The sequence below is a fragment of the Cetorhinus maximus genome, chromosome 3, assembly GCF_964194155.1.
Source record: "Cetorhinus maximus chromosome 3, sCetMax3.hap1.1, whole genome shotgun sequence".
NCBI lineage: Eukaryota > Metazoa > Chordata > Chondrichthyes > Lamniformes > Cetorhinidae > Cetorhinus > Cetorhinus maximus.
The window spans coordinates 141,960,829-141,974,904 of record NC_135881.1 but is presented as its reverse complement, the minus strand read 5'-3'; the positions used below and the strand labels follow the sequence as shown (position 1 = coordinate 141,974,904).

The following is a 14,076-nucleotide window of genomic DNA, read 5'->3' as shown; positions in this document are numbered from 1 at the left end:
TGTCCCCTCACCTTGTTTTGTAAAATTGACTATCTCATCATGGCTAATAATGCTCTAATCAGCTCTGCCATTGTGATTGCCAATATAATGGTTATCAAGTACCTCAATTTCTGCTTTTTTTAGTAGCAAATCTACAATTAATTGTGGCTGTGAGGGTGACAACTTACTGCTTGCAATTAGTTACATTGCTATTTCTTGCAATTTGTTTCGGTGCTGCTATAATACCCACGAGGTAGGGGAAAAATCATTGAAACTGTTCTTGATCTCTGAAGGCCCTTGAAAACTCATTTACAATCGTCATGCTACAGGCTGACTAGAAGTAAAACATTTCAGTTCAAGTCACATGTTTAAAGTCATTGAAAGTCAGCAGATAAGGGAATAGACTGCCTTTGTATTAAAATAAATAATGTTTTGTCATGGCTTTCGTATACAATTACTAAGGATATGCACTCAGCAAGAGTCCATTTAAAGTGCTATTTTTGCGAAAATAAGACAGTTCATGATTATTTTGAGTGTTTGCTAATTACACTGGTTAAATGAACAATTAACAGATAAGAATGCAAGCAGTGTATAGAAAAGTAAATTAGTTCCTTAAAAGCAAATCATTCTCATATCACACAATAGAACGGATTTTTATGAATGGAAAGAGATTTTAAATAACAACTTCTTTGCACAGTACATGTCTGCATCTTGTTTGTTAGCTTGCAGTTTGATGAGTAGATATTCATTGACACAAATACTCCTCTTGGCCACGCAAAAGTAAATTTAGCATTTACCTCAATGTGTTTCTTCTACTGTTCCACCAGATTTACTGAATGCACAACAGACACATAGGCCTGAGCTTTCCACCCCCATTGGCATTGGGCATCATGGCGGGTGTGAGTGGACAATATGGTGAGAAAGCCAAAAATTGGTTTTACGCCATCATGAAACCAGTATACGATTGTCCACTCCGCCCATCAATGGTGGGCCACCTTTCCTACCGTCTGACATCAGGAGCCTAATTTTAATGCATTTCTTGTCATCTTGCCTGCTCACCGGAATTATCCCCCATGCTGGATGAACTGGGCATGTTGGCATGATGGCACACCGATGTGTTTCACAACAGACCATAAGTGATGTGCACCTGGGGAGCTGTACTTCACTTGGGACTTTGAGGTTTGTTACCCTACCTTGCTTCGAGCAGCACTCCCAGTCATCAGTGCCAGGCTTCGCAGGCAATACCACATCACTTTTAGGTGGGCTTATGGGTCCCTACTTACCAGACTAGCCATAAGGTGGGGGTGGCTTTTTAATGGCTGCAGGGCTAGGGCTTCCTTGGGGAAAGGGGAAAAGTGGGCTCAGGGAAAGAAGAGGATGCAGAGCGAGGACTGTATTGGGGAATGGGGGGGTATCCCAGGGTGTGTGTGGGAACACATGTTTATCAGTGTAAGTGGCCTCAAGAGGGTGAGGGCTGTAAGAGGCAGTCTCCAAAGGAGCTGAGGCCAGATGGAGATGTGAGGGTGTGTGTGAGAAAGTGAGTGGTGATGTCCCTTGAGCTGGCAGTGAGTGAGATGCTAGTGAATGTGTGATGGGCTTGTGAGTGTGTGAGTTTAGAGTGATGAGATGGTTGCCTTACCCTGGCTGCATGGATGAGATCATTCATCCTCTATCTGCATTGAATGGCCAACCTCTTCTGTGCAGCATTGGCACTGATCACCACAGCCACCGGCTCCTAAACCGGAGTGGTGACACTGATGGGCCTCCTGCATCCAGAGCGGGGTAGAGAACACTGAGGCTGCCCTCCACAGTGTCCAGAAGGTGTCCCAGGGATGCATCACTGAATCAGAGGCTACAGTCTTCTTGCCTTTTGGGTCTATGTCTTCTGTGCAGCAGTTCTGGGCTGAAAGCTTTGACAGCTGTGCTCATGGCTGCAGTTCAAATATGGTTCCCGGGGTGAGGAAGTGGAGGGATGATGGCGTGGTTGGCGAATCGGCGGAAGTCTGCCAGCGAATCGACATGTTTCCCGTGACTGCATAAATAATAAGATAGGAAGGGGCTGATACAGCCTCAAAGCCGCCATTGTGGCTGGCGGGTAAACGTCCTTTTTCCCGCTCACTACTGCACTTCATGCAAACCTGGGATGATCCTGTCCTTAGGGGTCTATGTGCATCAATTTGCATGAAGTCATGAGGCTCCTGCCTGATTCAGGATGTGCCTTGGTCACACATGAAATATGACAGGGGCTGGGAAGCGAGGTGGTGAAATCCTGGGCTGGATATTACAGAGCACCGTTGTCCCCACCTCCATCCAGCTAAAAAGAATGGGAGCATCGTTTATGACAAGACTCTTACCCCCCACCTTGGAAGGAAGTCTTACCTTAGAGAGCTGCTGGCCAATCCAGCTGTAGTCTGTTTCAGCATCAGTGGGAGCGTTGGCAACTTCTGGGACTCCAGGCAATACCACCTCACTGAGGAACCCAGGTAGGGTGTCGGAGAGGGGCTGCAAGTTGGACAGGGGGCCAGGTTCAAGAGACTGGGAGGAGGCTTAAAAAGAGGGGCAATGACCTTTGGGGTGGGTGCTTCCAGTGAGCCCAAGAGGCCCGCAAAGGACGTGCCGCCGCCCCACCCTCCTCCTTGCCTGACACCAGCCCACCCAGCGAAAGCTGCCTGGCTTCCCACATGAAGTGGGAATCCCCCAGCCACGAGTAAAATACTGGTGGTGGCAGGATGAGGCCCTTAAGTAGCCATTAATTAAGTGGCCACTTAAGAGCCTCAATAGTTCCAAGGGTAGGTGGGCTCTCCGATACCTCCCTCCACACCCTCACCCACCCACCATATAATATCAGTCAGGTCAGGGGTGGGTAGGTAGGTGGCAGGAAGGCCTCCCGCTAGATTTTGTGTGGTCCCCCCTACCCTGTCACTGGGGCAACATAAAATCCAGCCCTTTACTTTCATCCAAGAGGTGGAGTTAAAATCAGCCCTGTATTGTTTGCATAGATTCATTCATTTGAACACAAAAGAGATGGAGCTTTTAGAAGCCTTTCACTCAGGAGGGTGGTAGCAAGTTTGACAATCCAATCCTTGCTACAGAGAACTCTGGGAGAGTCAGAGCTCACATCTTTGGCTTTCTATCTATCTTGGGCACAGGTAGTTTGTAGCAAATTTGGAATGGGGGTTAGGGAGGCAGCCAACCCATTTGTCTTAATGTTAGATCTAACTAGTTTCAGGGATGGATAGTCTGTAAACTGAATTTACAACATAATAGGCCTACTTTGTTATTTTCTATATGATAAGAAACAGTGGGGATTATACTGAATTTCCCTGAAAAATTAATTTTGTTCATCGTTATATAACATATAAAATTAAGCAGCATATCATTTACAATAGATCTCATCTCACTACAGTGTTTATCAATCTGCCACTCGAAGATAGGAGAAATGCATGTGAGGGCACATGTGAGTATTTAGTACACACAATAATGGATTTCATTCTTATGACTCCCAGGTCACACCATCATATGACTATATTGGGCAGTAAAAGTAAACTCCTGATTCTCATCCCAATATAATATCTATTGCAGATGTGAAAATTGCAAAAATAGGATCAGCAAAACTACTCTGTAATGTGATCCTCTAACACTAAGGGCAGAATTTTATGTCCTGCGGGCGGGCACATGCCTGACCCAATTGGGCATAAAATCGCGTGAGATGACGTCAGGCGAACTCGCAATATTTCGCTCAGCGGTTGCACGCAAAATTCGGAAGCACGCCCGCTAACAATTAAGGCAATTAAGCCCATTAACGGCACAATTGTCTGCGATTCTTCATGGCCTGTCCGTGGACGGTCAAATTGGCCAGGTGGCCTTTACATTTTTCATCAAACCTCATCTAAGGGCGAGATGAAATCTCCGTTATGAAATAAAACAAAAATAAATATCTGTGGACAGCATATTTATGAGGTACATTTTCAGGTGCTTGATTATGATGCACATTTTTTTTGCAGCTTTTTAAACCTCTATTTCATCATTTGTAGGTCTGCAGCTCCTTGAGGCAGCTGTCTGCCTTCAGGGAGCTCTCTCGCAGCACCGGTGATGTCATCACCCACTCTTTTCCCGTCCCCACCCCGGCAGTGCTGAGCTTTTCGGCGCGTGTTTCACGCTGGCTGCCCGTTAATTGGCCAGCCAGCGTGAAATCGCGGTTGGGGGCTGATCGCGGTTGTTGGTCCGATTCCCAGCCACTCCTGGGCCCTCCGATCACGCACACTGCTAAAGGTAAAATTCAGGCCTAAATATGAAAGCTCTGAACACGAATCTCAAATACTCAGTAAATCTGTTTAAAAGTGGAAGAAATTACATACTTGATGTCTGAGTTTTAAATTTATTGGGCAAATATGGCTAAGGCTTCAATGAAGGAGTTTATTTCACTCTCTCTTAGCCTTTGCTGTGCATTAATCGATTTTCACAATGAGGGCAGATAGTTCCACTGTTACCTTGCTGTAAAGGTTGCGAGGTTATGTCAGTAACTGAAATATGTTTGGAACTATGGACAGCTTACATTTATGTGCTATTGATAAATTATTGATATTAATAAGTTTAACATTAATTCAGCGTTTATGAGGGGAAGAAATTAGTACCTAATCCCCATGATTTAAGAGATATATATAAATCGGCTTTCTCGTATTGTTTTCTTCTCTCAGTAGTCTAACAAGGATTCCTATAAGTGGACCCTGTCCTTACAATCCAGAACGTGTGCCACTTCTATACTCTGCCATCACAGAGATCCATTAGCCTAGAGCTAACAATTACTAACTTTTAAGGGGAGAGATTTGTTTGTGTAGCGTGGGCTTACATCAGTTCTCTCAGCAGGGCAGACTACACTGCAAGTGGTTACCTGCACAGCCCATAAGTATTTCCTCAAATGTATTATTGAAGAACTGTGGGCCAGACAGGAAATGCCCTGTGGTGCTGTCCGATATTGGGGAATCGTCAGTCTGTATAATGCCACTAGAATCAGTACTACACAAACAAATTTTCCCCCTTTCAACTTACTATTGAATTAAGTGCAGGCTTGTATTATGAGATCAAATTGCCTTTCAAATAATGGTTGTGCTCCACAGAGCAAATGTTTACAAATTAATTTTAATTTTGAACTCCCAAACATAAATATGAAGTTCAATAATCAGCATACACAATATATCTATAAACCTGGGGTTGAATTTCCATAGTGGTTTTACTGATCTGCCATAACTTTGTTGAAAGATCAGCAGAAATCCTGGTGAAATGTTGAAGATGCCATTTCTTAGCCATCTTCCGGCAAAATTATATCAGACAATCAGAAGAGCAATTCATGGATATGCATTGGAGTGAGAAAGTCCACAATGAGTCATTTGTCCTTTGCAAGAACAGCTTCTGATTTAGTTTGAGCATCCCTCGTAATAATAAACACATCCCTTATGCTGATCTACATGGCAAATTCAATTTCTCCATCCTCTGTTGCTCACCAGGCAGCAATGCTTCCTGTGAGGACTAAGATAAAAGCAAAATACTGCGAATGCAGGAAATCTGAAACAATAAAAATTGCTGGAAAAACTCAGCAGGCCTGATAACATCTGTGGAGAGAAAGACAGAGTTAACGTTTCGAGTCCGTATGACTCTTCTTCAGAACTGAAGAGAAATAAAAATATGGTGAAATATATACTGTTTAAGGGGGGGGGGTTACTGATGAAGCTGGATAGAGGGCCAGTGATAGGTGGAGGCAAAAGAGAGATTGCAAAAGATGTCATAAACAAAAAGTTGAAGGGATGTTGATGGTGGTGATACTGGTTAAAGGAGGTGCTAATGGTGACATTAAGAGTAGAAAGCAGGATGAGCAAGTGACAGATGGCCCTAGTTGGGGTGGGGTGGGGGGAGGGGACGGTGTGGGGAAAAAAGATCAAAAATAGGCTAAAAGGTGGGGATAAAACAATGAATGGAAATAATTTTTTTAAATAATAATAGAAATAGGTGGGGAAAAATATATATATATATATAAAAATTTAAAAATAAATATTGAGAAAAGGGGATCAAAAAGGGGTGAGGATGGAGGAGAGAGTTCATGATCTGAAGTTATTGAACTCAATATTCAGTCCGGAAGGCTGTAAAGTGCCTAGTCGGAAGATGAGGTGCTGTTCCTCCAGTTTGCGTTGAGCTTCACTGGAACGTTGCAGCAGGCCAAGGACGGACATGTGGGCATGAGAGCAGGGTGGTGTGTTGAAATGGCAAGCGCCAGGAAGGTCTGGATCATGCTTGCGGACAGACCGAAGGTGTTCGGCAAAGCGGTCACCCAGTCTGCGTTTGGTCTCTCCAATGTAGAGGAGACCGCATTGGGAGCAGCAAATGCAGTAGACCAAATTGAGGGAAGTGGAAGTGAAGCTGCTTCACTTGAAAGGAGTGTTTAGGCCCTTGGACGGTGAGGAGAGGGGAAGTAAAGGGGCAGGTGTTGCATCTTCTGCGATTGCATGGGAAGGTGCCGTGGGAGGGGTTTGAGGTGTAAAGTGTGATGGAGAAGTGGACCAGGGTACCCCGGAGGGAACGGTCCCTACGGAATGCCGACGGGGGGGTGAAGGGAAGATGTGTTTGGTACTGGCATCATGCTGGAGTTGGCGGAAATGGCGGAGGATGATCCTTTGAATGTGGAGGCTGGTGGGGTGATAAGTGAGGACAAGGGGGACCCTATCATAGTTCTGGGAGGGAGAGAAAGGTGTGAGGGCGGATGCGCGGGAGATGGGTCGGACACGGTTAAGGTCCCTGTCACCCACCATGGGTGGAAAACCTCGGTTAAGGAAGAAGGAAGACATGTCAGAAGAACTGTTTTGGAAAGTGGCATCATCGGAACAGATGTGACAGAGGCGAAGGATAGTGAGAGAATGGGATGGAGTCCTTACAGGAAGCGGGGTGTGAGGAGCTGTAGTCAAGGTAGCTGTGGGAGTCTGTAGGCTTGTAATGAATATTGATGGACAGTCTATCACCAGAAATTGAGACAGAGAGGTCAAGGAAGGGAAGGGAAGTGTCAGTGATGGACTATGTGAAAGTGATGGAGGGATGGAAATTGGAAGCAAAATTAATAAATTTTTCCACGCCCAGATGAGAACATGAAGCAGCATCGAAACAGTCATCAATGTACCAGAGAAAGAGTTGTGGGAGGGGGCCTGAGTAGTACTGGGACAAGGAATGTTCTACATACCCCATGAAGACACAGGCATAACTGGGGCCCATGTAGGTACCCATAGCCACACCTTTTATTTGGAGGAAGTGAGACGAGTTTAAGGAGAAATTGTTCAGTGAGAGGACAAGTTCAGCCAGACGGAGGAGAGTGGTGGTGGGTGGGGATTGTTCCAGCCTCTGTTCAAGGAAGAAGCAGAGAGCCCTCAGATCATCCCGGTGGGGGATGGAGGTATAGAGGGATTGGACGTCCATAGTGAAGAGGAGGTGGGCGGGTCTAGGGAACTGGAAATTGTTGATATAATGTAGGGCATCAGAGGAATCGCGAATGGGATAAGTGGGAAGAGTCTGGACAAGGAGAGAGAACGGAGTCAAGATAGGAAGAAATGAGTTCCGTGGGGCAGGAACAGGCTGACACGATCGATCTACTGGGACAGTCCTGTTTGTGGATTTTGAGGAGGAGGTAGATTTTCCCTATCTTGACTCCGTTCTGTCTCCCCTTGTCCAGTCTATTCCCACCTACATCCGTGATTCCTCTGATGCACTATGGCTGAGGGCTCTCTGAGCTCCAGTTATGCTTGTGTCTTTATGGGATATGTGGAACATTCCTTGTTCCAGTCCTACTCAGGCCCCCTCCCACAACTCTTTCTCCGGTACATCAATAATTGCTTTGGTGCTGCTTCATGCTCTCGTCTGGACCTGGAAAAATTTATTAATTTTGCTTCCAATTTCCACCCCTCCATCATTTTCACACGGTCCATCATTGACACTTCCCTTCCCTTCCTTGACCTCTGTCTTAATTTCTGGTGATTGACTGTCCACCAATATTCATTACAAGCCCAACGACTCCCACAGCTACCTCAACTACAACTCCTCACACCCCGCTTCCTGTAAGGACTCCATCCCATTCTCTCAGTTCCTTCGCCTCCATCACATCTGTTCCGATGATGCCACTTTCCAAAACGGCACTTCTGACATGTCTTCCTTAACCAAGGTTTCCCACCCACGGTGGTTGACAGGGCCCTCAACCGTGTCTGACACATCTCCTGCGCCTCTGCCCTCGCACCTTCCTCTCCCTCCCAGAACCTTGTCTTCACTTTTCACCCCACCAGCCTCCGCATTCAAAGGATCATCCTCCACCATTTCCACCAACTCCAGCATGATGCCACTACCAAACACATCTTCCCTTCACCCCACCCCTCCACCCCCCATCGGCATTCCGCAGGGTCTGTTTCCTCCGGAGCACCCACGTCCACTCCTCCATCATCCCCTACACCACAAACCCCTCCCACGGCACCTTCCCATGCAATCGCAGAAGGTGCAACGCCTGCCCATTTACTTCCCCCCTCCTCACCGTCCAAGAGCCCAAACACTCCTTTCAAGTGAAGCAGTGCTTCAATTGCACTTCGCTCAATTTGGTCTACTGCATTCGCTGCTCCCAATGCGGTCTCCTCTACATTGGAGAGACCAACGGAGAGAACATTTTCGGTCTGTCCGCAAGCATTACCCAGACCTTCCTGGCGCTTGCCATTTCAACGCACCACCCTGCTCTCATGCCCACATGTCCGTCCTTGGCCTGCTGCAATGTTCCAGTGAAGCTCAACGCAAACTGGAGGAACAGCACCACATCTTCCGACTAGGCACTTTACAACCTTCCAGACTGAATATTGAGTTCAACAGCTTCAGATCATGAACTCCCTCCTCCATTCTCACCCTTTTTTGATTCTCTTTTCTCAATATTTATTTTTTAATTTTTATATATATATTTTTCCCCACCTATTTCAATTATTATTATTTTTAAAATTTAGCCTATTTCTATCTTTTCTCCCACACCGTCCCCTCCCCCCATCCCACCCCCACTAGGGCCATCTGTCACTTGCTCATCCTGCTTTCTACTCATAATGTCACCATTAGCACATCCTTTAGCTAATATCACCACCGTCAACACCCCTTCGACCTTTTGTTTATGACGTCTTTGGCAATCTCTCCTTTGCCTCCACCTATCACTGGCCCTCTATCCAGCTTCACCTGTCCCAACCCCTTTAACAGCATATATTTCACCACATTTCTACTTCTCTTCAGTTCTGAAGAAGAGTCATATGGTTTCGAAATGTTAACTCTGTCTTTCTGTCCACAAATGCTGTCAGACCTGTTGAGTTTCCCCAGCAATTTTTGTTTTTGTGACCTGTGAGGACTATTTCAGTTCAAACAGCAACTCTCAAAACAACCACTGTATTGATTCAAATTCCTTGATTTCCCACCAGGGAACATAGTTTCTTTCAATCTATTCTATTATTACCAAGTACTTGTAGCACCAAATCAGTCCATTTGGCTCAACTGGTCCATGCAGTGTTGATGCTCCCTTTGAGCCTTCTCTCACTCCTGATCATTTAAGCCCATCAACATATCCTTCTATTATCTCCTCCCTCATGTTTACCTAGCTTTTCTTTGAATGCATCTATGCAACTCATCTCAACTATTGTCATGGTAACAAGTTTCATGTTCTAAACACTTCTGACTAAAGAAGTTCTTGAGTGAAAGAGTTTTATTAGTGACTATTTTACATTTATGGCCCTTAGTTCTGGCCTTGCCTGCAAATGGAAATGTATCTACATCCTGCCCCACCCCCTCATATGTCATGGTAACAAGTTTCATGTTCTAAACACCTCTGACTAAAGAAGTTCTTGAGTAAAAGAGTTTTATTAGTGACTATTTTACATTTATGGCCCTTAGTTCTGGCCTTGCCTGCAAATGGAAATGTATCTACATCCTGCCCCACCCCCTCATAATCTATTAAATGCAAGGGAACACACACTGGCCTGGAATTTTCACTGGATTGCACTGGTTTCTTCGGCACAATTTACCCGATAATGGTGCAGCCGCCACAAAAGATTCTGGAATTATCGGATCTAATTGTGTTCTGTGCAACTCGGGTTTCCATGATCTTTTGCAGTAGTTTTACAAACATTGTGCTAGAAATTGGTTCTTCCTATCAAACTGCCCATGTCCCCAGGGTGAATTAATCATCATTCGGAGTTTCCATTAATTGCGCTTGTTTGCTGGCCTTTGAGGAGACTCTGAAAGTTAAGCTGGAATTTTTGAGCACAAGGACACTAACAGATACCTCTTGAAAGATTCTCCGTTTACTAAGGAACTGACTCCTGTACCCCAATCTCACTAGAAAACAGTGCTGTGTACTTTCTAAGTCATCTTCCGTAATTTAAAATCAGATGACTGTGGTAGTTTGACACTGATTTTAAAATGGTTATTTTTTTTGTGAAAAAGCCATTTTCAGCTGTATTAATCCAACTGCACCCTATTACCACTCTTAAATATTAAGGAATATTTTTATCACAAAGTTTTAAAGAAATTACATTTTAAAATGCAGCCAGATTGCGCTCATTCGTAGCAAATTTTGCGTTTGGTGCTACACAAAAGAGTTTGAGTGGAGAATGGAGAGTGAAAAGATCAGTTTTCAAATTGGTGTACCTTGCAGTGGAAACAGTAGTCCCACTCCACTCAACAATGTTCATGCAACGGGACTCATAATTTAACCCTTTATGCCCCAGTATCATTCTGGTGAATCTGCACTCTAGCCTTTCCAATACCAATATATTCTTCCTGAGGTGCAGCAACTAAAATGAATCCAATGCCTCATATGGGTTCTAAAAGGCTTAATACAACTGAAACATCACTTCCTCACATTTATATTCCAACCCTCTTGACAATAAGGTCAACATTCCATTCGCCTTTTTATTACATTTTGTACCTATGCATTGTCTTTTAGTGATTTGTGTGCGTGGACACCAAACACTTTGATTTGTCTTTCATGGATCAAAAGTGGATATCTGCACTTCCTCACATTGGGCTCCATCTGTCACAATCTCACGCACACATTTAATCCATCTGTATTCCATTGTAACTTGTTGCTCCCATCTACAGTTTACTGTGCCTCCTAACGTAGTGTTCATTTGCAATTCCAGATATACAACACTCTATTCTTCATCCAAGCCATACGGTGAAAAACCAAGGCTGTAGTCCAAAACTTAAGGAACACCATTGCCACACTTGCCAATCAGCAAACACTCCCTTTATCCATAATCGCAACCTCTTACTTCTCAACGAATTAACAACTCATGTTGCAAAATGTTCCATGGCAGTAGGTTGTTCGTTCTGAACAACTGGAGTTTTTCCCCTGTGTGTTCTGCTAGCTTTACCATTGCATTTGCTGGTTCTACACAAGTATTAGAGGAGGTATAAGAGGGAGGTGCATTTTTATTTTAGGCGTTCATACCATACTTGTCTTTACCTAACCATTGGCAGGCCAAGGTACACTTAGTGTGATTTCAGAAAGATCAGTCTTAGATGATGACTCAAAGAGTCGGTGACAGAATTATAAAGTTTTCTGGAGCTGGACCTTCCGAACAGCTTCAGGACAGGATCAGTTCTCACAGTAGCTTTCAAGGCAACCAATGCCCTGAGTGTTTACACAATTGATCCTTTCCAGGCAACCAGAGGGAATGTCTGCCAAATCTCGGAACCAGCAGTGCACTGATGCAACAAGTAGAAGACAAATGCCTTGTGTAACAAGTCAAATTCTTTCAATTACCCCACAGAAACCATCTGGCGACATCAGAAAGTACTGCACTAGTAGCATGTGACATATTTCCTTCAAGTTATGGTAAATATTAACAGCACACATGTGGCCATATGGACCCTGATTTGCCACCTTTTTATTAAGAAAATGGGTCTCACTCCATTATTGTGCAGTTGTCCTGTGACCATCGTTACAGAAACATGCTCATGAATAGTCACTTTATTTTGCAGCAATCAATGCTATCTCTATTATTTGAACCCCAGAGAAACTGGTGGGATACTGGTCGGAGTCTCAAGTTATCCTTTTCTGATCTTGAGGCAGCCATGAACAAGATCTGAGGAGTGTTACAATGAGATCCACATCCCAGCATTGTCTGCAACATGGGAATTTCTTTTTGGGGTCGAAGGCAGATATTATTTCATTCACTCCCTGGATGCCTGTTGTCACAAAATGAGGCAGATCTACTGTGATGGTGCCATCCACCATTCTTAAATACTCTAGCCCAAATATACTGGTTACTGACAAGACACCGGTATTCAATGCCATGCATTCCATTCCTCCAACAATGGCCCAGTGGTTATCCATGGATGGACATCTACCCTAATAAGTCTTGTGCTTACACAAGTTCTTATTCTGTTGAAATATCCCAGTATTCTTTATACAATGAATTATATTGAAAGTGCAGTTACAATTGTTAAATAACTAGACATAAATAATGTATCACCTATTCTTTTTCCTCTCCAAGTTACATAATTATTTTCTGTCAATCAGTTTAAGTGAGATTCATGAAAAAACATTTGGATACCAAACTTCTTATTTGCTTTTTACCTTTTCAGTAACAGTATATTATTTTGAGAAATATTATTAATGACATAAAAAAAATAATCAAATTTTTATTTCACACCAACAGATTCTCCGAATCTGCACCCGATACACCCCTGAGCAAGACACAATGACCTTCTCTGATGGCCTTACCTTGAACAGGATTCAGATGCACAATGCGGGTTTTGGCCCTCTCACTGACCTCGTCTTTACCTTTGCCAACCAACTCCTGCCACTTGAAATGGATGACACCGAGACTGGTCTTCTTAGTGCCATCTGTCTGATCTGTGGGGGTAGGTCTGTTGACTTCATGGGAAAATATTGCACCTTCTAGAACTGTTTCGTACTCGATAAATCATGAATCTGCATTGCAATTACTGATGTGTAAAAGGGTGAAAAGATTTAGCAATTCTCATTTTTTTCAATAAAGCAAATAGAAATGTGGATCTACAGGAGTATTACAGGGAAATTTTAACTTGACCCTAAGTATCGTTTTAGCAGCATAATAAATGAAGCTGCAAATCTGTTCACACCAATGATCTTGAATTCCCTCTGCATGACATGAACTTCCAGTGTAAGTGAAACTGGTTACTGACAAGCCACCGGTATTCAATGCCATGCATTCCAATCCTGGCATTGGATTGCCAGTGAGCATCCATAGATGGACATCTACCTTAACAAGCCTTGTACTCACACAAGTCCTTATCCTGTTGAAATTATCCAGTATCCTTTATACAATGAATTATATAGGGGAGAGGGAGGGAAACCTTCAAGTTTCAGCTTGCTTCTGGGTGGGTGAGGTTAAAATTACTGGCATTGTATAAATAATAGGTTATGTAACAGAGGCCAAGAATGGGGTTTTCAACTGGAAAGCCCACAGTCTCCAACTCCATTCATAACACCCCTGAGAACAGCCTGTACCAGCCTGCAGCAGGACCTGGACAACACCCAGACAAGCAACAGGTAACATTTCTGCAACTTAAATGCCGGGCAGTGACTATCATGAACCAAGAAAAGGTTCAGCCACCTCCTTCAAAGATATGACCAATGCCAAGTGCCCCATTATTACCAGGCAATGCTTGAAATACACAGCAGACCCAATGGCATTTGAAAAGAGAAAAGATAGGTTAATGACACAGTTGCAGACCTTTACTCACAACCTCTGTGGAAGTTGTCTTACTGTCCCAAGTAACATTTGGTGTCCCTGAGTCACCTGAACGATTGTAACATTGGCCGAGTATCCCCTGCTCTCCTTTCCTAAACATTGGCTGCAACCTTTGCACTCAGCAGTGCATCCAGGCAGCAATGTTTGGAAAATACATAGGGCAATCAGCCTGCTCTTTTTCAAGGCAGTCTGTCCCTTTTAACAGAAAGCTGCCCGAAAGAAAATTGCTGCAACTTAAAACATCAGAAAAGTGACCATAAGGGCAGAGAGAGGGCTCCAGAGGGATGGATGCAATGCTCGAGGCATTAGTGCA

At 44.1% G+C, this 14,076-nt stretch overlaps 1 protein-coding gene across 8 annotated transcripts in view; it reads left to right on the top strand.

Annotated features, from left to right (window-relative positions):
- LOC144678947 (retinoic acid receptor beta) overlaps positions 1-14,076 on the top strand; it is a 573,064-nt gene that overhangs the window by 546,507 nt on the left and 12,481 nt on the right. For all 8 annotated transcript variants that reach the window (XM_078539063.1, XM_078539061.1, XM_078539065.1 and 5 more), the window contains one exon: positions 12,687-12,891. In XM_078539063.1, the coding sequence (XP_078395189.1) occupies positions 12,687-12,891 (205 nt within the window). The remainder of the gene's footprint in view (positions 1-12,686; positions 12,892-14,076) is intronic.